Source organism: Vanellus vanellus, assembly GCF_965231255.1.
Source record: "Vanellus vanellus genome assembly, chromosome: 1".
Taxonomy (NCBI): Eukaryota; Metazoa; Chordata; class Aves; order Charadriiformes; family Charadriidae; genus Vanellus; species Vanellus vanellus.
The window spans coordinates 188,492,740-188,518,085 of record NC_138905.1 but is presented as its reverse complement, the minus strand read 5'-3'; the positions used below and the strand labels follow the sequence as shown (position 1 = coordinate 188,518,085).

Genomic DNA, 25,346 nt, shown 5'->3' with positions numbered 1-25,346 from the left:
GTTTTGTACATTTACAATGCCTTCAATATCTTTATCAATTTGATTTTAGACATGTACAGAAACACTGTACTAGTACTACTATATCCTCATGTCCTGAAATTCCACTTGGTGAGATTGTCCGGGTCCAAAACCCAGAGCAAAATTTAATCCTGAGGAACTGGTTTTAGTATTTTATTTTCTTGACATTTCAATTTTTTAGGTAAATTCATACAAGGACATTATTGTTGTGTTAAAGGGACAATCTTACAGACATAGAATGGTTTCATTTTTTTGTCTGAAACCACGTTGAAAATCAACCTTAAAAAAAAAAAAAAAAAAAAAAAGGAATATTGGGGGTGGGGGAGAAAAAAAAGTAATCCAGACAACTTTGTACAACTTTTCAAAAATATTTGTTACTACCCCATCTTCCAAATACGGGTTTAAGCTAACTTTCCCTCCTCACTTTGGGTCTAGAGAAAAACAATTCCTGACACTTGGCATTATATTACCTATAAGAAGAGAAAAGGCCTTGCAATTGTTTTTGGTCTTTGTCACATGGCATACACAGATCTTTCAATCAGTGAAACGATATATAAAGTGAGGTAATAAACTATGAGCATAATTTTAAGTTAGTGGTAAAAATTTACATTATAAGTTCCTATTGATGAGATCTCATACATATCTATGCGTGTATGCACATGTGTGAACACACCTACGTGCACATACAAAAACGTTAAAAATCTTTAACTCTGTGAGAAAGGTGAACTTTGTGAGATCCAAGGCAGAAATCCAGATGATAAATGAGGACTAAAACGAGGTGTCTATAAAAAGACCAGTGGAACGCTTCCTGAAACACAAAGACATTGCAAGGAGACTGCTCGAGTTGACCAGTGTGACACCTCATAGTAATTTAGGGTGCAGGGGAATCAGAATTGTACGCATTCCAATAAAATTCACGAATAGGTTTAGAGGCTTTCTCCTTGTTTGGGATCAGAAACTTGTGCACCATATCAACAGTATATTTTATTTTGAAAAAACTATTAAGATTCTTTTGTTCATCCAGAACAAAACTCCATGATGTTCTTGCAAGTGATATGAGATTTGAGGTGGTAACCTTGTAATTACCAGCACGTGTCTTTTTCTCTCAAAGGATGTATGTAAAAAAAAAACCAACCCACAAAAAACAACAAAAGCACTTTCAAACCACAGGATATGTAAAAGTCCAGATTTCCCTTCAGACAGAAAGGCAAGTCAGCAGCACTGGTGAGAAACTTGACTGGACTGCTAAAAAGACTTGATTAAAAGTGCCTTTAAAAAAAATTCAGTGAAGGTAGTTAAGAAAAATGAAAAATCAATTTGCAAGAAATTTCCCCTTTATGTTTTAATTAGCATTCTTTGTTAAATGCAATTTTGTTACTCAGTGAGCGCTTATTACTGAAAAGAAAGTTCATATATGAAGGCAAAGAAATAAAGATTTAGGTTAATCAAAAAGATGGCCAACATCCTCAGAGGAAGAATTTTTGATCTGCTATTTTTAACACATATAGTGAGAAACTAACATACAAGTTCTTCGACAGAGATTTAACGTCATAGAACTATTAGCATACAAAAAAGCTTCAGTAAGAAACTTAGCAATCTAAACTTGGTTGACAAGCTTCAGGAAACCTTGCTGAAGAACTATGTATGAAATTATGCTCAGCTACCCACTCTGCCCTTCTACCAGCTCTATAGTAGTCAACAAAAGGGAACCTGTATTTGCACCTCAACAATTTCAGAGCAGACTCTCACATCTTCACATCAAGTTAAACTTGATAAAGGTGGCTATGGAGCCAGACTGCATTAATGGGTTGCCTGGGCAGGTCACAGTTTTCTTCCTGGCAACAGTGCCCTTGAGCATATAACACCTGACCAATATCAGTAATTTTTTTTCATTGTCTGAAGCAAGGTATTCCAGAACAGATTTTTGCAGAACATCAGTGCTCTTAGTCCCACAGTGAATACAGGACACATACAAGTGGGAAAAAGAGCTATCCTGGCACAGCGGGAATCCTTAATATCATGTCTGAGACTGTCTCCTCTGAACTACTATCATAGACAAGGGATTTTCTCATAAATATTTCCATGGCCTGAACACAGCAGTAAATGCATCTTATGTGTGGGTGGACAATACCAATTATGGACTGAATAAACATACCATGTGCACAGTATCACAAAGCACAGCACAGCTATTTTGACTTTCACCTCAAAGTCTTTTAAATGCTGACAAGTACTTGAACATTCATTAGTTGAATTTTACTTTACATATCTGTGTTCTTTCTATCTCCTTTCAAAAGAGGAATGAAGTGAAGAGTGTTGCATCTTTGGATTTTTCAGACATTTTCCAGAAGCCAACCAACCAAAGACTTATTTAGAGCTTGTTCTCCATCAGACACCTTCTCTATCATTTCACAATATTTCAGCACTGCTTGCAAGAGATCTCCAACTTTCCAGTTTCTTTCTCGCAGTCTTCTGGAAAGCTAAAGGGGAGACAGGGGAACACAAAAAATATTTTGACCGGCACATCCTGATTAACAGTTACAGAAATTATTCTCGAAACTTTAGCTCATAAGACATCAGTTGTAATGAGTTAATCGTTATTCCCACATCTATAAAAACAAAAACTTCCACAAGAATCAGGCACTTTTCTTTAGGGCAGTTTTCACAAAATTTTCTTCTGGAGGGAGTGACATTTTCAAATGACGTGGTGCCACAGGTATGAGGGCTGTGGTTCATCAAGACTGCAGAAAACAGGAAATTCTGAACACAAGATTAAGACATTTGCCACCCCTCCCATGCCAATAATGCACATATAAAAAGACAAAACTCAGTCTTAATAAAAGGATGTGGATTTTCCTTTCACAACATATAGTGTGGTTTGGGTGGCACAGATGCTACCCTCAATGAAAACAGTGTCTTCACAGTTGGGAAATTATAACATCTTGGGGAAGAGGAAAAGGTGAGAGTTAAGTTAAGCTAAGCTACCACTTGGGACCAGAGATCAGTGTAGCTGAAAACTTTTTTTTTTCCCAGGGTCCAAGCAAAAAAGTCTTCTTTTGCTTATGTGTCAAGCTCAGCTCAGCTATATATGGAAAAAAGCCCACCCTACCACAAGGAGGAATTTGCCAGTTTGCCCAGGAGTAAAAAAATCTTTTAGTTTAAAAAAAACCAAACAAACAAAAAAAAAACCCAACCAAACAAAAATCTACACCCACACAAACAAACTTTATTCTCTGTAGCTTTCTGGACAACTATCAATGCTGCATTTAATAAATAGAATTTAGACACCCTACATATTCTTTGGAACTGTAGAATTTTATTACCTTTCATAGTCCCTACCATGACATTCTATATATTAAGTTTAAAAAAAAGCCATAAACAGCATTCAGTGAAGTATCTTCCACAGCTACAAAATTTAAAATTCATAACGTTTCTTCTATGAGACCTGTCAGATTACTATACGAAATTCTATTAAAAAATTAAAAGGAAGACAATCTCTGCTTCTTCACCTAGGTGATGGAACTAACAAAAAGAATGTGGCATAAAAATGTGTATAGAACACTTTAACTTCTTGAGCAAACAATTAACTTGAACGAGAAAAAAGATCCTCTCCAATTTTGAGTACAATATATCCTGAACCTTGAAACTTTTTCCAGTGGGAAAAAAAAAAAAAAAGTCTTATCTACACAAAAAGAACTGAAATCTGTAGTTATTTCTGTGAATCTTAAAATAGCGCCCAGAAAGCAAGGGTTTTACAGTCTACAACAGGCAATTTTGTAAATGGTGCTTGTTGGCTTATAAAAGAATAGTCATTTTTCTTATGTCAGAGGAAAGTTTGGCTAATGCCCAAAGACCTACTTCAGCAAATACAGTATAAAACTTCTGTCTAAAGAAGATACCACCATGGTAAGATGACAGAGATGGCACCTGGCTTCACTAATCTTTCTATTTAAATTTAGAGTTCAAAGTCTAATCCCACTATTTCTTTAGCAGACTGATCTGTTTTTTACCGTCCGACAAGTGAAATATTGGAGTTGACTCAAAATAGTCACCAGGAATCCTAAAAGAGCTAGATAAGGTCCGATTAAAAATCACATATATGTTTTTATTCCAGGCACTTGCACATCCACGCTGTCAGGCTCTTCAAAGAGTCAAGAACTATCTATTCTAATCTACTGGTTTCTTGTTCTAGCTCCAAACAAACGTATTTTGTTTCATAAATAGGTATTTAACTTCTTTCTGCCTTGCTAAGCATAACATGTGTCCTTAAGTCACAGTTCATAACCAGCTGCAGCAAGTAATACCTTGCCTGATACATGCTATGAGTATTTTTGTCTGTTATACAGCCACATCACATCAGTGGTTCATTACCCTGCTGCGATCAGCTAACACAAGCCTTTCCTCCCTTCCAGAACCCACTAACCGCTTAGAGTGAAAATTACTGTTTAATGTAATCTAAAGCCCACGTAACTGAGGTAACTTACCAAAGTACCTATGAAATGATCAAAACCCCAGAGCTGGCAAGAGATCAGCATGCAGAGGTCAGTTTAGCTTTCTGCTGGGTTGTAGTGCCCTCTGGAGGTGCTTGTCTAGCTTTATTAGTGACAGAACCGAGAATTACTATTTCTAACTAAGACTCTCAGTTCGGGTCAGCGATCATTCCAATTGGGAAATGGGATGGAATAAAAATCAGGTAATGCTTCCCTGCCCCCGGGAGGAGAGAGCAGGGGGGCACAGATTTCAGTTCATTTTAACATAACTGCATTTAGAAAACTAAAAATTAATCTATAAAATTGAGTGAATCAATTAACTATTTTAACTTTTTTAGGACTACATGACTACTGCCTGCCTGAAGATTTTATGTTTTATCTTTAGGTGTCAACTCAGTATCAATTTATGACTGAAGTGTCAAGTAGAAAAATATTAGTTTCTTAGGGGTGCATACATAATACACACTGCTATTTTCCAGAGTGCTCTTCTCAGTTTATTCTCTTATTAGGGTAGCTACAGTGGCATTCAGATACACAGCCAGCTAACAATACCTTTACTATGCATCTTCAGGCATTGGTTCAAATCACAGCTAAGTCAGAGACAGTCCCTCTCCAGCTTTCCTGTAGGCCCCCTTCAGGTACTGGAAGGCAGCTATAAGGTGTCGTGTGTGTGTCATGTCCCCCCCCCCCCCCCCGTCGTCCCCCTCCCCCCCGAGTCTTCTCTTTGCCAGGCTCAACAACCCCAACTCTCTCAGCCTGTCTTCATAGGAGAGGTGCTCCAGCCTCCTCTGGACCCACTCCAAAAGGTCCTTCTTATGTTGGGGGGGCCCAGAGCTGGATGCAGTACTCCAGATGGGGTCTGACCAGAGTGGAGTAGAGGAGAGGCAGAATCGCCTCGTGCCCTGCTGGCCACGCTTCTTTTGATGCAGCCCAGGATACAGTTGGCTTTCTGGGCTGCAAGCACACATTGCCAGCTCACGTTGAGCTTCTCATCCACCACCATCCCCAAGTCCTTTCTCCTCAGGGCTGCTCTCAATCAATTCTCTGCACCTGACCGAGCTGCAGGACCTTGCACTTGGCCCTATTGAACTTCATGAGGTTAGCATGGTCCCACCTCTCAAGCCTGTCCAGGCCCCTCTAGATGGCATCCCTCCCCTCCAGCATATTGACCACTCCACACAGCTTGTTGTCATCAGCAAAACATATTTCTGAAATAACTCTAAATCAAACGTACCCACCTCCAGAAAAGGAGCATAGAGGATGTGTTTCAACCTGCCCAAAAAAACATTTCCCAATCTTCTGGGTTATTTTAAATAACAATGCAAGACTTCCTACTCTCAAGATTGAATACATATGCCACATAGTTACACAGGCAAAAGAAAAACAAAATTAGCATTCTTTTTCTGGGCTAGAAAGGGAGAAGCCACTCTCAGAAAAATTCAGCCCAGGTACGATCTGTACTGACTTCTAGGTATCTTTCACACTCTTAACGCAAGTCTACAATAACTAAGCACCATAGGTGCCCACATTCTTCTAAGTTGGGGAGTCTACTTCCTGGTTACTCCCTTTTTCTTCTGAAATGATGATTTTAGCTTTGGAAAACACCAAGTTGAAGACTCAATACTAGATTTGGGAACTGAGAGCAAGCTTTTCCTTCCTTAATATACTGATGCGTGCATTAAGTTGTTACTCCCAAGATCTTAATTATCAAAAACATACTGATGGCATCACCACAACACTTTTTCACGTGTTACCAGGTCATAAAATCAAAATCTTTGATAATTTATCATTCATATCAACCACATCATTAGAGACATTGCCTACGTATCTGTTAAATTAGCTTTTCAGTAGCCAGGTAACGTTAAAATAATTCCCTGGTAGATTAAAAAAAGAATAGGTGAAATGTAACAGATTCCAGATTCTCACGTGCAGTTCGGTGTGTAGCCACAAAGGAATAATTTTTATGATTTTATAGGAGTAAGAAGTTTCTCTTATATGTTTGTGGTGGAAATACTCAGGTCAGTACACATACCAAAATTTTGACCCTTCCCTAAGAGATGCTAATTGCTAAAGCCTAATTCTTTAAACTTCCACTTTCTCTTTGGTCACATATTACATTCAAAATCAAAACCAAATTCAAAAAACAAAACCAAAATAAAGGCACCTAAAACCAAAGCAATCTTACTGAGCCTTCTTTCTTAATAGTTTTGGTTGCAGTTCCTTACAGAATAAAAGCATATTTATTATTTAATTAGAACCTAAATTTCTTCCTGATAAGAAAATGGGCACTTGCTAGCAAAAAAACCTGAGGCAGAACATCAAAATACTAAGTTAGAAATTAATTTGCACAAGTAAGTTCTCAGAAAGATTCAATTCATTGACAATTAAATACTAAGTACAAAAAGCTTGAAAAGAAACATTTTTCACAAAATAAAAATGTTGCAATTGTACCCTCTTCAGAGTAAAACAATGAAAACAACTAGTGAAACAAGTTAACTCAGCTTTGATTAAGACTGTTTTATTTATGCTACATGCAAAAGCTAAACAGGCTGTTCCACTTTGACCTCTCAGGATTTAAATAATGATTTTCTTCAACAGCAAATACTTCATTATTATGGAGTAGCAAATAAAGCAGTAGCAGCTCATGTATCACAGCAAATGGAAATCAAGCAAATCATTCCCCTTCCCCACTATCCATCAAACCCAAGTACTTACAAAGACAAATTCCCTTGTAGCAGTGTCATGAAAGTGAAGATCAGACACCTCTGTTTCAGAAGCCACCAGCCACTGGAGTGCTGCTCTGAGCTGAGGGTCCACTAGATTTGGTTCCAGATCAATATTCACTACTGCTAAAGTCTTTCGTATTTGCTCCAAACCTAACATTAAAAATAAAAGCATCAAATACATAGCTGCAAATTGTTTCAAAAAGTCCCTGTAGTTCACTGTTTAGACTATACTATCTTAGGAACCTCAATTTAGTACATGTAGATAACATGAAAGGAAAAAAAATCATCCTGGTCTGAAGCATTTCTGTACTTTCACATAAGGAAGTACTGTTTATCACACTTACAATCGTATGCAAACATAGCTGAGTATTAAAAGAATTTAACACAGCCTTTCAGAAACTGTTTGAACAGCAATGGCGCTCTCATTGTTCATCAGTCATTTTTGTTTCCAACTGCTATTTTTTGCTACGCCTTCATCTACTACATTTTTTTAAAGTGTGTATTTCAGAATTCTTTCCTGTGCAGGCAGACTGATCAGATTGATTTTTTCCTGTTTTTACTGCGGCCTATCAAATTTTTCATCACTTCCTTTACAGCATGAGTTCCAAAAATTAACACAGTATTGAAAGATCAGTGGCATTAGAAACACAGAAAAACTATAGGATTGTAATCTTCTGTTTCCATTCTGAATTTCTGTATCCAGCTATCACAGTAACCCTTTGTCACACTCTCAGAACCAACCAAGCACATGTGTAGTGCTCTCCAAGTTGTTCTTAAGTCTCTACTTCCAGACTACGGGACTTAACTCTCTAGAAACATAGAATATATTTGCAATAAAACCATAGGTTCATGTGCAATTTACCTCATCTCACTACTCTTCTAATCAAGCTTAAAAAAAATGAGGTACATAAGGTATTCTTTCCTAACTGACAAAGTTAAGCAAGACAAAACCGGTTCCCCCCAGAGGAAAAAGAGAGAGAAAATTAACTAGTGGAACTGTCAACATAAACAAGCTTTTGGAGGATAACAGAATATTTGTCAAGGAGACCCAAAATCTAGTATCTTTATAGGACAAAGACCCAATTATAACAAAAATTATGACACTTAGTGGATGGAAAGCACTGTGGTAATGTAGCACTGGGAAATTTTGATATATTTTTAAGTTTTATAAAATAGAATCATAGAATGGTTTAGGTTGGAAGGGACCTTGAAGATCATCGAGTTCCAACCCCCCTGACATAGGCAGGGATGCCTCCCCCACTAGACCAGGTTGCCCAAGGCCACGTCCAACCTGGCCTTGAACACCTCCAGGGATGGGGCCTCAACAACTCCTCTGGGCAACCTGTTCCAGTGCCTTACCACCCTCAAAGTGAAAAATTTCTTCCAAATGTTTAATCTGAACCTGTCCTCTTCCAGATTAAAGCCATTCCCCCTCGTCCTATCACTACATGCCGTAGTAAAAAGTCCTTCCCCAGCTCTCCTGTAGGCTCTCTTTAGGTACTGGAAGGCCGCAATAAGGCCCCGGAGCCTTCTCTTCTCCAGGCTGAACAGCCCCAGCTCTTTCAGCCTCTCCTCATAGGAGAGGTGCTCCAGCCCTCGCATCATCCTCGTGGCTCTCCTCTGGACCCGCTCCAGCAGGTCCATGTCCTTATTATGTTGGGGACTCCAGAGCTGGATGCAGTACTCAAGGTGGGGTCTCACGAGAGTGGAGTAGAAGGGCAGAACCACCTCCTTTGACCTGCTGGCCACACTTCTTTTGATGCAGCCCAGGATACGGTTGGCCTTCTGGGCTGCGATTGCACATTGCTCGCTCATGTTGAGCTTCTTGTCAGTCAGCACCCCCAGGTCCTTCTCCTCAGGGCTGCTCTCCAGCCATTCCCCACCGAGCCTGTATTTGTGCTTGGGATTGCCCCGACCCAGATGTAAGACCTTGAACTTGGCCTTGTTGAACTGCATGAGGTTGGCTTGGGCCCACCTCTTCAGCCTGTCCAGGTCCTTCTGGATGGCATCCCTCCCCTCCAGCATGTCTACCTCGCCAAACAGCTTAGTATCCTCAGCAAACTTGCTGAGGGTGCACTCAACCCCACTGTCCATGTCACCGACAAAGATGTTGAACAGTACAAGCCCCAGTACCGACCCCTGAGGAATGCCCCTCGTCACTTGGACATTGAGCCACTGACCGCAACTCATTGAGTGCGACCATCCAGCCAGTTCTTTATCCACCGAGTGGTCCCTTTATCAAATCCATGTCTCTTCAATTTAGAGACCAGGATATCGTGTGGGACAGTGTCAAACACTTTGCACAAGTAGATGACATCAGTTGGTCTTCCCTCGTCCACTGCCAATGTAACCCCTTCGTAGAAGGCCACCAAATTTGTCAGGCATGACTTGCCCTTCGTGAAGCCATGTGTTCTGTCACCAATCACCTCCTTGTTTTCTATGTGCCTCAGCAGTTTCCAGGAGGATCTGCTCTATGATCTTGCCCCACGCACAGAGGTGAGACTGACTGGCCTGTTGTTCCCTGGGTCTTCCTTGTTTCCCTTTTTAAAAATAGGGGTTATGTTTGCCCTTTTCCAGTCAGAAGGAACCTCGCCAGACCGCCACAACTTCTCAAATATGATGGCTAGTGGCTTAATGACCTCATCTGCCAGTTCCCTCAGGACCTGCGGATGTATCTCATCGGGTCCCATGGACTTGTGCACCTGAGGAATCTGAAGGTGGTCTCGTACTTGATCTTCACCTACAGTGGGCAGTTCTCCACTTTCCCAATCCTCGCCTTTGCATTCTGTGTCATGGGCAGTGCAGCTGCAGTCCTTGCCAGTGAAGACTGAGGCAAAAAAGTCATTGAGTACCTCAGTTCTGTCACTGTCCCGGGTAACCAGTTCTTGTGTTTCTTTCTGGACAGGGCCCACATTTTCCCTAGTCTTTCTTTTCTTGCTGACATACTTAAAGAAGGATGTTTTGTTTGTCTTACTGTCCCTGGCCAGATTTACTTCTATCTGGGCTTTAGCTTGTCTAACCCGATCCCTGGCTGCTCGAACCATTCCTTTGTATAACTCTCAGGCTATCCACCCCTGTTTCCACTCCCTATAGGCCTCCTTTTTCCTTTTGGTCATGTCTAAGAGCTCCTTGTTCATCCATGCAGGCCTCCTGGCTTTTCTGCCTGCCTTCCTCTTTGTAGGGACGCATTGCTCCTGAGCTTGCAGGAGGCGGTCCTTGAATATTAACCAACTTTCTTGGACTCCTCTTCCCTCTAGCACTTCACCCATGGCACCATACCAAGCAGATTCTTCAAGAGGCCAAAGTCAGCTCTCCCAAAGTCCAGGGTGGTCAGCCTGCTGCGCACATTCCTCGCTGCCTCGAGGATCTTAAACTCGACCATTTCATGGTCACTACAGCCCAGGCTACCCTTGAGTTTGACACTGTCTACCAGCTCCTCCTTGTTGGTAAGAACAAGATCCAGGATAGCTCCTCTCCTCGTTGGCTCCTCAACCACTTGGAGAAGGAAGTTGTCCTCAATGCAATCCAAGAACCTCCTGGATTGCCTAAGCCTGGCTGTGTTACCCTTCCAACAGATGTCGGGGTGGCTGAAGTCAGCCATGAGAACCAGGGTCTGTGAACGTGATGCTGCTCCTATCTGTCTATAGAGAACTCCATCCACTCAGTCTTCTTGGTTGGGTGGCCTGTAGCAGACCCCAACTGTAATGTCCCCTGCTCCTGATCTACATTTGGTAATAACAAGGCATTTGTATTTTGGTACAAATAGATGTACATTTGGTAATAACAAGCCTTTGTTTCAAATTCTTTGGTAAACAAGGCACAGTCAGGTTTGACAAAGCCAGACATTTCTAGGCATGGCATCAACAGAACTTCCAAATGTACAAGACCAGGTACGAGTGTTTTCTAGCTATAATACTATTTAAATGGTCCTACAATGAAAGTAACAGAGTCTTTTCAAAACAATAGCGAGATGGTGAGGAAATTAAACCAGAAAAAATTCACTAGAAAATCTTTAATACTGTGTAATGCACACTGTTGCACTCCAGGAGACACCAAAACTGTGTAAAGAAATAAAATCAAGCACTATTTTAATTGAGCAATTTGAACATTTGAGATGCTAGAGCTTTTTGAAGTTGAGACCAAAAGAAAGCAATGCTATGTTGCTAACCTAAACAAAACCTACAGAGCAAAAAATACTTTCTTTATAATTATTTTCTGAGGAAAAAATACTTGGTAAGTTAGTTTAGTTTTATTTCCTTATAACTTTACAGTCAGATCTCATTTAAAAAAAAATAGAATTAAGAAATGTGGTTCATTTCCATATGTTTTTCTAGGACATTAAAACAAAATAGTAAAAAAAAGAAATAACCACACATTTCTGCTTACATCAAGACTATTTGAAGATGTACAACATGGCTGAACATCCTCTGTAAGCAGGTAGCAGAGGTTTCTTGAAACACTTATTTCATCTTCAGAATATACTCAACACAAAGAAAAGCTCTGTTACAACTTGCTCTACCATCAGCTCATCTTTAAATTAGCCTCATACACTGTGTATTCAAGCTGTTCTCATTTAAGTTAACAACCTTTGGCACTTCAATCAGACTGGAACCAGAACAGAGACCTTCTATGAACCAGAAAGCTGTAACAAGATTCTGGATAGACCCTGGTTTATATTTCACTAAAAAGAAAGATTATAGCAGATGTATTGAATCCAATTTTTTTCATTGTTTTTCACAACTCCTCTTCCAAGGTTAATATGGCCAATTTGATTAACTTCTTGAGTATCTTGAATATAGCCATGCAGATGCATTGCCATGGCTCCTTATCAAATATTTTACAAAGAAGTTATTCTATGCATATAAATGTATGATTTCAACAAGGTGATCAGAGTTCTCTACCTTATGTTATTAAGTACATGTATGAGCATCAGAGACCAGCATTTCCCAAAGGCTGTAAATTTCAGTGCATTAATAGATGTATGTAGGGTATTAATCTAAGAACATATTCCGATATGCATTATGATGAATAGGGATAATAGAGTTGTCACCTTGTTTTGCAGACTACAGAAGCAAAGAATTAACAAAAATCATTCATGTAGAGTGCACAGGTCAAGGACAGTTCTATACATTGGAATTGACATTACCTTCTACAGCATCCTTGGAGTCTTCGTCTTTATCTTCTGTTCCATCACTGTATTTTAAAATAAAGCAAAAATATTAATACAATCCAATATATGCACAATATATGTAGCCAATCCTAAGACTGTAATAAAGGTTAAAGGAAAGGAAGATCATAAAAAAATTACGAAGTGATCATGAAAAGAAGCTTTGCTTCTCACACCATTTCATGTTGGAAACAGATTTACTATCAACTTCACAAGATTTGCTCTTAGGGAAAGAAGGGAGAAGACAGAAACAAGAGAAGAGTGTTAAAAAGAAAAGACCGTAATATGAAGATATTTTAAAATAAGAAGAAAACTTATTGATTTTAATTACGGAGAACTATTTAGTTTTGCTTCATGTGAAAAGGTTGAGCCATCTTATGTCACAAGTATGAACAGCTACAGGTTATTCAAAGCTGTAAGTCATAAGTGTTCTACAAAAAATCAATTACCAAGCAATTTTGAAAGTTTCCAGAAGCTAAAGGAAAAAACAGAAATCCTGTAGGAAGCAAGCTCTAGTTTGCATGAAAAAGTAAATCTAAAGACTTGTAAAACTGCAAGCAAGAACATGCACAAAAGGGACCTTTCATTTTGCAAGCAGAACACATTCATCAGTTTAGCACAGCGAAATTTAACCATTCAGTATGGATTAATTAATGAAAAAATCATATTGTGATTAAGTGAGAAGAGTGTGAATAATGTATCAGCATAAAAAAATGCCCCGTATTTTTATTTTCCAAAATGATGATTTCATGCATTAATTATGAGGAACCCATCTCGTTTATGTTTCTCAACTCAACCAACCTGTCTGATGTTGGAAAGGATAAATTCTCCTCATACATATCCCCTTCTAAACCAAGACTGCTCCAGCTACTGCTGTTACCATTACTGCCAGGAGAAGAAGAGAACACAGCTGAACTAGAAAAGAACAATACCTCAAACTAGAACCTTCATTTTCCTTAGAGCTGTTTTGTCAAGACATTTAATGCAAGAGCATTGAAACTTCCTAAACAGGTTTGCTGGAACAGAGTACAAACATGATTGTCAGCACTATTCATAGCAGCAATGTGCACAATAATGCAAAACTGGTAAGTTTCAGTACACAGGTGAAAGTAATTTGTACTCATTAATTTTCCAGATCAGTGCTAGCAGTAATTCTGTCCTTTTATCTAAGCACATTGCTTATTATTTATACAAGCTCAACAATTTCATTATGATTACTCATAGTAATATGGATTTCAACTATAATATTTGCTTAAGGACTAGCTTAGAGTTCATAAAATTATACATTGTGAAGACAACTGCAGAAATAAAATCCTTCCAACTCATTCCAAAAACCAAGTAATGATCTCCAACAGCCTGATGAGAAGGAATTTTTAGATCAAATAAAAAACCCTTTTTTAAAAAAAAAAATCCAAATATTGTTCTACAAGCTGTTTTTTTTTTAAAAAATAGGTGGGGTTGTAGATCAGTGAAAACAATACTAAAAAGATAAATTCACTCATAGTTCCTAAACATACTGCATTTATTCCATGACTACATGCAAGCCAATGCAAAGAACTGAAAACTGAGCATGTCCTTACACTGGTACATTTTAGGCATTATAACCAGCAGTTTGTTAAGCCTGTGGTTTTGTACAAGACTGAGCTACTCATATGATTAAATCTCTTGTTTCCCAACTTCATACTTCCCCCAGACTACATCTGGAAGCCTTCCAAAATAGGATTTCAAGATAACCAGCAGTCTTTGAGAAGGCTAGATTGTCTACTGTAGATGGTATGACAAGCCATGAAGCAACTCCAAAGAACAATCACTGCAAGAAGATGCCTTCTTCACTTAAGTCCTATGTGACTGTTAAAGCTCTTCTTTTCCATTTATTCCACTCAAGGCAAATACTAAAATTTAAAACCACAACTGGTGGAAAGAAACATTTAAAGAGACAGATATTAATCTCTTTCAAGAGTCTGCCAGCCACAGCACCACCTATCAGTGTCCTTTGCTTTCCAGTATGCTTGCTTGGATCCTAATTTCAAAACAGTATCAGCAGGTTAGCAAACCTGCAATATGAACGCACCCTAGCAGGAAAAAAAGAAAAAAATTTAAAGAGTTGCAGGACTTCATTCAGCATGTTGTTGCTTATTTAGACTACATGTGCAAAGCACAATCAAAGACTTCTCTCATTATGCAAAAAAATTTAAAAAAAAAAAAAAGAAAATTAAAGAGCAGAAGCTTCCAAAGAAACCAACTGGATTTGGACAGCGAATGCAAACCTGGTCTTAATAACACTTCTCAAGCTACTGTGCACGACTATCACAGTATTTATGAAGTACTTAATTTGGTTTGAATTACATGTATAGAAAAGATTTCACATAGCCTATTGATACCAGTATTTTGCACTCGAACAGCCTCTTTCACTGAAAGTTATAAATGTGTAAGTAGAAGTAAAAGCTGCCCCACTTCTCAAACTAAAGGAGAGTATTTGTAACCAAACAGAATGAGCTTACGCACACTACTATTCTGATTAAGTAAGAGATTACTATATTTTGGACATCTCAAACTTGGTCTGAAATAATCATAAATTTAACCATATGATTACAATGCATAGCAATCATAGAATCACAGAATGGTTTAGGTTGGAAGGGACCTTGAAGATCGTTGAGTTCCAACGGCCCTGCAATGTCTACAACTTTTTTGTAATGTGACATTTGTTTTAAGATGCCAAATTAACAGTCTTGAAAATAAATTCCTGCAACCACAGAACAAGCAATAGACAGACAAAGGCATTATAATGCTTCTATGATGTTTCATGCAGCTCTTCAACATGAGCCAGCAGAAGAATTACAAGAAAAGCTTTCAACTTTTTTATATATACTGTACGTATGGGAACTATTAACTCAGATTATTTGCTTTGACATTTTGCATTATGTACATACAGTCAAAGGCAAGAAGCTTCTGCTCTGAATTATAACCTAACCTGGATGCCCTGATTCATGCCCTGGAAAAGCCTACATCTATACCTGTGCCTATACCTATACATTAACTACAGAGAAAGCTTAAGACTATTTTACTTGTAAATTAACATTGCTAACATTAGGCACACAAAGCAGAAGATACAAGCACTCCCCTGCATAACTAACTTTATCAAGTCTGCTGGAGAACTTTCATTTCTATTTCCATTTAAATGGAGCTGCAGGGATTGTGCTTTGATAATTCTTTCCAAGTTGTCTTGCTGCCTTGTTTACAGATAGTTTAAGTACAATTTTTATATTGATCTGAGACGCAGAGGGCACATACCATTTCAACAGAGCTACTACAAAAAAATGTCTTTTTTTGCCCCCTGAAGTAAAGCAACACAAGGTAAATTGAACTGAACCACTATAGTTTGTTCTGTTGTGTTGGTTTTCTGAGGATTGTGATCCCGCGTTCCAAAATATTTCAATGACCATTAATGAAATCTCTATATTTATTATTATGAAAATAATTTCCAAAATGTCAGCTAAAGGAGATACCAGTATCCATTGAACACTGCAAACAGCCTGGAAAATACTGGGGAAGGGAAAGGTCCTCCCTCACCAAGTAAAACTTGCCTAATGTGCACTGTGCCACTTAATTATCTTGTACCAGCACTACAAACAAATTGGTCTAATGATATCTAGTATTTCAGTACTTCAAAGATGGTACAAGCAAGACTGCTGCGAGCTTCTTAGACACAAAGAAGCCACCTGCATTAAGAAATAGCTGCCAGGGAGCAATGCTACCTGATAATACCTTTAAACGTTTCAGATGTACATATAATCAGCATAATATTTTTTTAAAGAGATGGCCCTAACTACAAGGAAAAAGCCAACACCACCACAACAACAAAACCCCAAACTTTCAACTGTTATAACTGCATAATGGATGCCCCCTCTATGACTGAATGGCATTTCCCTGTTTAATAGAACAGTTTATGTTAAAAAGTAGAAATAAAAGCAATACATTTTTATCACTGCCATGCAATTCTTTATTTCCTTAGAAGATGCTAACACTGTTCCACAAACAGTGTTATTAGTGAATCTCTATTTGCTAAACCTCAGCAACAGAAACGCGTGTGCTGTTACCAATCCATAGTTAGCTTTGTAAAACGAGCTGATCAATTGGTACATGCCAGTTTCTTCTGCCAACACCTTGCTGTCCAAATTACTCCTCCCCTTCTCTGAGTAAAATGCTAATTTAGGTCACTCTTCTAATGAAGCACAGGTTATCTTGCAAGCTATAGAAATTACTTTCTTTTCATTTAAATCTGTTTTGAGGATAATAAACAAACAACAAATATAACATGAGCACTACAGGTACAGCAATATTTTTATACTTTTATTTTTTACTAGCATCAACTAACCTATATTTTATTCACTATTTGTAACTGCCAATATATTGAATATTATTCCTTATACTCTGAATTTCATCATGTAAGTCTAACTCATTTTCATTCATTCAACAGGTGATGTTTTATTAAAATAACTAAGGCAATGTATTCTTTTACAAAATTACTCAGTTGTATGAGTGATAAATTATAGTAGTGGATTGATTAAAATATTTAGTTAAGCAAAACATGAAAAATATTGTAGACATTTAAGTGAGTAGTTTCACTCTGGTACCAAATAACCTATTTGTACATTACATAAGGAAACGTCTCCCATATTTTCTTTAATCTCGGTGATGCTGGAAGTACTAACTAGAAAGAAAAAAAACTCTTCCCCATTTCTGCTATTCTTCAGCAGAAAGTTTACTCATTCCTCATGTACTCCTTATATAGAAGCTCAGGTCACAACTCTCAATATAATTTTCCCTGGCAACAGGCAGAGATGTTGCATATTTTTAAAATTCCCATTCTAATCTTTGTTAGTTATCAATCAGCCAGGGGAAGTGAGTGTAGTGAGAAGCTCTGTGGAAGTTACTACCCTGAACAGGTAAGTTCCAATATCACAGACCTGTAAGCTCACAGTTAGTAGTACATAAATATTCCACCAACATCATTTAGAACAGCTTATAAATTCAACTCCCAAGAAAGACAAAAATTGCTGTTAAAGCTCCTCATACAAATTCTTTGAGAATAGATGAATTTTCATAAAACAAATTCTTAATCATTAAGTTTTAGTATTTGACAGCAAAACTGATAAACAATACTTTCAAGTTGTATTTATACATCGTGGTTATTTTTAAAATGCCTGCATCTTTTGCTAATGCTTAAATTATATATGTAGTTTTACTTGATGCGACTCCCTGACATCAATGACAATGCATACTCCTTACATTTACAGAGTTATAGTATGAACATGACAACAACATTTTGTAAAAAAACAGAAACATAATATTAGAGCCTTTTTTAATAAAAGGGTCATTGTGCATTGAAGACAAAACAAGCTCTTCTCCCCCAAATCCCAGGAGAAAATCACTTGATGGGAAGTTATTTGACATGAAGATAACTGTTTAACTATACTAACATGTTTATAGTTACCTGTCACTGAGGTGAAGAAAACTGCTGCTCTCATCAGGATGTTCATCTTCAAAACTTAGATTGGACCAGCTGCCAGTACTATCATCACCAATACTAAGACTCATCTGCTGGCTAACAATAGATTCAACAGAGTGAAATCCTTCTCTTCCAGCAGAGCTAAACAAAAATTTAATACAAAAACATCACTGCATTTCATGCTGATGTGTGTTAGTTCATTTACAGCAATTTAACACCATTTCAACGACATTAAACTCCAAGAGGAAAAAAAAAAATAAAAGAGGGGAATCCATTAATTTGTACCTTATTCTCAACATCAGAAACTGAGCAACCAAATGAATTTGAAATATCAACAGGTTTAGGTCAGGGATTGCTACTTGGAATTCTTTCACTAGAAGACAGAGGGAGTGGCACAAATAATTCTCTTATTCGGAATATTATTTGCTATAAAAGAAAGAAGGCATTTTCGTCTTACAGACTGTAAATCAAGGTACACTTTTCAAGCGGAAGACTTAACATTTTAAAACTTGCTCACCATAGGACAGTTTGGCTACTTCCCTTCCCTGCTTTCAGTAAACAAGCTAGGTGGTCTGCTATTGTAGGCAAAGGGCTTAAGTACGCACTGGTGTTTAGAATGTTAGGATTCCATTTTTTAAAAAGGTCTTTCTGTAGAAAAAGATTTGTCTTCCTGCTTCAAGAAAATGTGGCAACAAATGACTCATACAGAATTTTTCCCTTGGGAATAAATTTAAAATTTTATCCAAAAAACAATCAAGCAAGTATGCTCAATAGAAGGTAGCCTTAAAAAGACACTTCAAGAGATCCAGTCTGATAACTTTAAGGAAGTTTGAACTCCGTAGAAAAAAAAAATTACAATATGAGAACATGCAGTTATGAACTAACTTTCAGGGGCAAACTGTGATTATTTATATACAAATGAAGTGGTAGAAAGTTCAAGAAAAAATATCATCCTACTACCACCACAGCAAGGAGCTACTCCAACATTTGCTATTTAGAAAGCCACCCTTAACCACATCACTGGCAACACTTTGCTCCAGCAAGCACGATTTTTTGCAGACAAATATGTAGCTTTGCTTAAATAGTTTAACTACTTGAACTGGAATCCATTTGGGCAAGGTGATTTCCCCCCATTTTTATTTACAATTATACCAGCACTAGCAACAGTTCTTTTCACCACACAAGGCACCTTCTCAAGAAACACATGCATTGCATACCATATGTTAGATGATGATGTAAGAAACACTTATAAATTTTGTCACATTAAAACCCTAATATTGCCTCCTGTCACAGATACAATAATAAACAGTATCTCTTTGAACACTGTATTTTATTGCTGTCACATTCTAACTAGAAATTTTAAATAATAGTTTAAGAAGTCATTCAGGAAAAGTATCTTTGATACTGCAGGTATAGAAAAACATCACCATATTACTATTTTTGATTTTGGTTCTACACTAAGGACTCAGCCCTGTTGTACAGAGAGCCACAATATACATCTTACTAGCACTTTTACACTGCTAGAATTTTTAGTTGAATGATTTCATTGAAAGGCCATAAAAATTAAAACAGAACTTTTATTTTTCTGCAAAAGTTACCACTCCACAGAAAACAAAAACTTCCATTCATATCTATGGAGCAGAAGTTAGTATGTATGGGTTTCATATCAAACCTTGAAAAATTTAATTCAGTCCCACTGTGGCCTTCAGCTACTAAACATATAAAAATAAATTTTATTATTCATCATGATGCCCCTCTAGAAACCAGGAAAAGAAACCTTTAGCTATTGTGAAGAATTCCCACATACAAAAAAAAGTAGGAAAATAAATATTACTATAAATTGGAAAAAACAGTGTGGTAAAGATTGCTCTGGGACCCGAAGAGGAATTTCAAGTCACTCTTATCACTGCACAGTCTCTTTTAAGAAACAGTCGCTGTTTGCCCCGAAGTTACTGTGGCACATATTTCCTATGTGTAGGTCTATTAAAGGAAGCAGCATATTAGCCCTTGCTAAATGAAAAGAATTTGAAAGTCAGTTCCTTATCCACTGTATTACTATTTTATAAGCTAAAGTGTGCTTTAGTAAATTGTTTTTTCTTTAAGGTTCCCCCCTCCCAGTAATAAGGACACTGTCACAACACAGCTATAATGAAAATAAAGCCTTCATACTATAAAGCAATGGCTAGTTTGGCCAGTACCAGATGTTGGTTCAAGTGACAAAAGCAAAGATTAACTACTTTTATTTTTTAGCACAGAAGAGGAAATACAGGTAGGGAACAAACCTGTATTCCGGCACGGCTCGCAGATCAACAAAACACATAAGGTCTACTATTCTCTACTGCAGGTAAAAATAACAGCATTTCAAGTTGAAATAGTAAGTTCCACTTATTAGTCATTTACTGGAACATATGCATGCTGGTATACATAGAAAGCTTGGTTTCAAGCTCACACAGGTGAAAAAAAGTCTTTTTTGGTTGTGGTTTTTTTGTTTTTTTTTTAGTTCTGAATCATTTAAACATCAGCAGAGGAATAAAATGAACACATGCAGAACATAAAGTGTATATTTCTAAAAAAAAAAAAAATAAAATCCTTCTGAGCACATATTTGTATGAACAATCCCTCTTTTTCTGATACAGAACGCAACACGTAAGAGAAAATTAATATTACCTTGTGTTAACTGCCTGACCAATATTAGTCATAGCTGATGTCATGATTTCGGTAGTAAGGCTTTCAGCAAAACTGACTCCATCTTGTCCAATACCACTGTCAACTGTCAGACTTGTGTAACTCAGCTCTCCTTCTGCTTTCTCTACGGCCACAGTCGCCCCCTTGTCAGAAAACACTATCTTCTGTTCAACATCAACATGAATTTTAGGAATATCAAGCTGAAACACTCTTGATTTTTGACAGGCACCACCTGATCCAGAATGAAGAAAATGCCTCACTGGAATGGAGGATTCTTGCGTGCGTAGATGATGAGACATAGTTTCTGTACAGTACTGATGTTCCTTCATACTGCAGCATCTACAGACAGTTCCAGAAAAAGGAGACAGTTTCTCAGTATGTGAGAGCCTATCCCCATTTCTTCTGTTTTCAGCCACATGGAGAACGGCCGACTCTAAGCCCATTTCTAAAGTATCATCTGCTACTTTCCTAGCGTATTGTTCTATAGCTTGAATTATGCCTTCACTGTAGCCACTTTCATTTAAACTGCCTGTACTATGATACAGTTTATGATCTGGGGAAAAAGGAAGAAATGTCCTAGAAAATCTTGTTTTAATAAGATCCCCTGTGACTTCATCAAATTCAGTCTTTTTATATAGACAGGAATCTGTCAGAGACTTTGGCAAACATGCTCCTGACATTTTCAATTTCTTCCTGACATCACAAGTGATACTGCGAGCAAGGGATTCTGAAAAATGTAACAACTCTGTGCATTCTGTCCTCTGTGTGCCGATACTCCTTTCGTATGTTTGGTCTTCCCAGTGATGAATGCTGCTTTTTACTTGCTGTACTGCATCTTTATTCACTGCTTTGATCAGCTCCAGCTTACCATTTACATGTGCATTTTGCCCAGGCAGTGTCTTTCTGTTGTATCTCAATTTGTTTTTTCTAGCAGCTTGCTGTAAGCCTGATTTGATAGACCTGTAAGCAAGTCTGCTAGCATACTGATCCATTAACAGTTCAGCATTACCACCTTCTCTTTTCAAAACTCGAATAATATGATCTGCATATTCATCAGTCACACTTTCACAGCTTGGGTATTTGGAAGTCAAGCCTGTCATGCCTGAACCTTGTGGTACAGGAAGTACAGATGAATCTCTCTCCCCCGACCACTGGTCCTGCACGGGACCGCACCATTCTTTTGGACTATGATCTTTATCGCCTTTCCTCAGATAAAGGCAATCCACCCGACAGTTAACCCGCTTCAACCTCAACAGTTTACAATGCCTTGATTTCACTATCTTCTTGGCCTCATTGATGACTTTTTCTGCCATATCACCTGCATAATTCCACAAAGAATTGCACGTCTCCTCTGGGATATTTATAAATGCAGTATATCCACATCTTTTGTTTTGCATACCTAACTGAACCTGTCTATCAGTGTCTCTTTTGTTTGTTTTACCATCTAAATGGGAAGCAGCCATTTCAGTTGCTATTGAAATTATATGGCTAGCTAAGCAATCTGCATACTGAATTGTCTTTTCTGAACACTCCTCCCTCTCAACGGGCATTTCGGAATGATCTTCATCTTCACTACTTTCCACTTCTTCAGAAAGCGACCGCATGAGTTTCAGCATAAATTCCTCATTTTCCAAAGAGTCACGTTCAGTTTCAGACAAACCAGCAATGGATGGATTGTACGGTGTAGAAGGTGGTGTTGCAGGTGCAAATTCCTTCGCTAATTCTCCCTTGAGTTTCTTAGATAGTTTTCTTAGGTTTCTTTCAGAACTACTTTGACATGGTACTAAAGGAGTTGGTGGGGGTGTATCGGGCATTACACAGGTATTTCCATCTTTGAGACTTGATTTATCTTCCACCTGCAAAGCATCTTCACTGCCAGGCATCACTGAAGAAAAGCTAGTTGCATGCAGAAAACAATCAGCCTGCCTGGAAGTCAAAGGTCCCAATGATGGTTTTTGAGTATCGTGGTTTTTTGACGGCTTGTTTAAGTATGTTATTGAGCAGCTTCCTGTGTCAGTAAAGTCCTCTAGAACGTGCCTATCAAAAGTCACAGTGGAACAAGACGGTGGTGATTTTGAAGAAAACCTGTGTCCTTTTTGTTCCTGCCAACAATCTTTAGATTCTGAAAAACACTGAACGGAATGAGTTGGAGTAAGAAGAAATTTACATGGATTATTCAAAGGCATCTGTTGTTGTTCCACAATTATAGAAACGTTACTTTGTTTCTCAGCCTCTTGCTTCTTTACCACACATTGTTCTTTTCTACCAATATCTGAGGGAGTCTGTGAGCTCACATTACATGCTAAATTCTCACTAGTGTTGCATAACACAGTTTTACTTTCATCCACAGATTGTTTTACGACATACTTGGCCAAGTGATCTGCAAACACATTCTTGGGGAAATCTTCACCAATACATTGCACGTAAGGTTTTTTATCTATTATTTTTCTTGTTAAAAAATCTGTATACTCTTCCACTGCTTTTGTTACTCTAGAAGAGGTTATGGCTTCATAAGCTTCATTTACTATCATATCTACCATAGTTCCAGAAAAAGTATTAATGCCTTTCGAGCCACTCGTTAATTCTGAATTATTGTTCATTCCCGATCTGTTATTTGTTTGTTTGGTATCATTTTGGTTATGTAAGAGTGATGAAGTACTTCCAGTCCTTTGACTGTGATCTGAAGTTAGGTATATATTTCTGAAAGAAGCAACTTCCTCATCTCTCTTTCTGCTTGTGAAAAATGGATGAGTGGAGTCTTTATATACTTTCACGTTGTCGTCAGAATTTGGAGCAGTGGATACTTTTGTTTTACAAGCCTCAGAGGAAACCTGATGTTGACAAAGAGCTCTCCCAGCTAAGGGCACAGGTATTGAACTTACAACACCAGAGGTGCAAAACAGAGCTTGCTGTACTGTATATTCCTTCTTGGAATCTTGGATTGGCTTCAGCGCTACCCTATCATTAAAATTATGAAAAACTGTGGAAGTCTGTGTTGACTCTAACATACTTTCTGCACTCACGTATTTAATGTTGTCCATGGAAACACTAATGGCTGCTTGTGTTGTGAAGGTCACATCAACCTGAGATAGTTCAATAAAAGCCTCCTGAATGACAGATTCAGACAAATCTCTGGCGTAGGATCTTACCACTTTGTCTTCATAATCAAATGATGAAGGCTGTGCAGCTGTAGGTGTCGATGGATATGAAAACTGGCATACTTCCATGATTCCTTCAAACACAAGTTCTTCAGCAAGGTCGGCCGCAAACCGAGCAACAGTGTTGGTAAATATTTGTTTCTTTACGTGCCGCAGTTCTTTAAAAGCACCAGTTATAGCTTCACTCACCAAAAAGTTTGCTATCCCATTAATGGCACGCTCCTTCAGGGAGATCGCTCTACGTCTTCCAATCTCATAAAAAGCCATTTGAAAGACTGAAGAAGTCAACCTAGCAGCCAAATGACAAAGTGCACTGGTGCATGAAGAAACGCCTTTTTGCAGGTCTTTAAATGCACTGCCAAAACTTTTTTCAACTAATTCAGTTGCAAATTTTTGAATGCTATCTCTAATCATTAATGACTTATGTTTAGACTTAGCTTGTTTATCTGGCTCCTTACTAGTTTTTATTTTGAGATCTGCAGCTTGACCTTTCTTCTCTTTTAAAGCAATCCCTTTGTGTTTCGAATCATTTCCCACACACACTTGTTCTGATGAGGACTCAGAATTAAAAACAGAACCCAGTATTTCAAATGAAACACTGTCAGCATATGCTGAATAACTATTATAAACTGCATCATGGTGATTTTGACTTGTCCCATCTCCACCAAGATTAATTCGACATAAGCATTCAGAAGAACCACAGCTCCCTAGTGGACTAAAAGCTGATGATCTAATCGGGCTGAACAAGCCTCCATTCTCTTCCCCTGATGTTTTAACTGGGCGAGGGGAATCCGGGACATCAAAGACGCTGCTATATGGCGATTCTGGTTTACGAGGAGTTGGCTTCTTTACATTGGCTGGGAGAGTGGGACGATCAAACTTGAATTTCTGAGGATTCATTGTAATGCTTGCAGAAGACAATTGTTCATGTACAGTCCTCCTTTTCTGGGAGGGATTCCCTAGGATGGGATCCCTAATAACTTTACAAGAGTTTTCCAAGGCTTGTTCCAGCTCATCGAACTGATCAAAACTATCAAAAAATTCACTTACTTCTGAGTCTGAATCCTCTATACCATCTTTCACTACTGGAATTTTTGGCAGCTGAAGTTTTGCCTTCAAGCTTTTTTGATACCCTTCTTCATCTAAGAAGATGATGGGGCTTGGGCTAGAGCAATCTGACTCAGAGGATTCAGCTGGAGAGGAAGAAAACAATGTTTTACGTAAAAAATTAACACCTTGATCAGAAGGATTATATGGCTTATAGAAACTCCTTTGTATCCAAGGATCAGAAATTGAGGTTGTAACTGAATTTTTTACTGAGGACAGTTCTTTAAGTCCCAAAATATCAATCAAAGTAGAAGATCTAGCAGATGACTTTCGACGTGCAGAACCCACAAGGATCTTTGAGTCAACAGCTTCTAAACATTGAGCAGGGATAGTCTGTGAAGCAGCATCTCGATGGTTTCGAGAAGTAAAGCTGCATGCACCTGAAAAGAAAGAAAAAAATAATAATAAAAAAAAAGATTGCACCAAACTACAGAAAACTGGGAACAGATTTTGATGGAAACTGCTGGGCTTGTTAGTGTTGCAAAGTGC

The 25,346-nt window shown here is 38.1% G+C and overlaps 1 protein-coding gene across 1 annotated transcript in view; it reads right to left on the bottom strand.

Annotated features, from left to right (window-relative positions):
* Nucleotides 1-2,321: 2,321 nt before the first annotated feature.
* AKAP11 (A-kinase anchoring protein 11) overlaps nucleotides 2,322-25,346 on the bottom strand; it is a 44,710-nt gene continuing 21,685 nt past the window's right edge. Inside the window, exons 7-12 of the mRNA XM_082488672.1 lie at nucleotides 20,575-25,237; nucleotides 17,893-18,048; nucleotides 13,200-13,283; nucleotides 12,378-12,424; nucleotides 7,221-7,381; nucleotides 2,322-2,495 (exon numbers count right to left, since the gene is read on the bottom strand). Of these exons, the coding sequence (XP_082344798.1) occupies nucleotides 2,349-2,495; nucleotides 7,221-7,381; nucleotides 12,378-12,424; nucleotides 13,200-13,283; nucleotides 17,893-18,048; nucleotides 20,575-25,237 (5,258 nt within the window). The 3' untranslated portion in view covers nucleotides 2,322-2,348. The remainder of the gene's footprint in view (nucleotides 2,496-7,220; nucleotides 7,382-12,377; nucleotides 12,425-13,199; nucleotides 13,284-17,892; nucleotides 18,049-20,574; nucleotides 25,238-25,346) is intronic.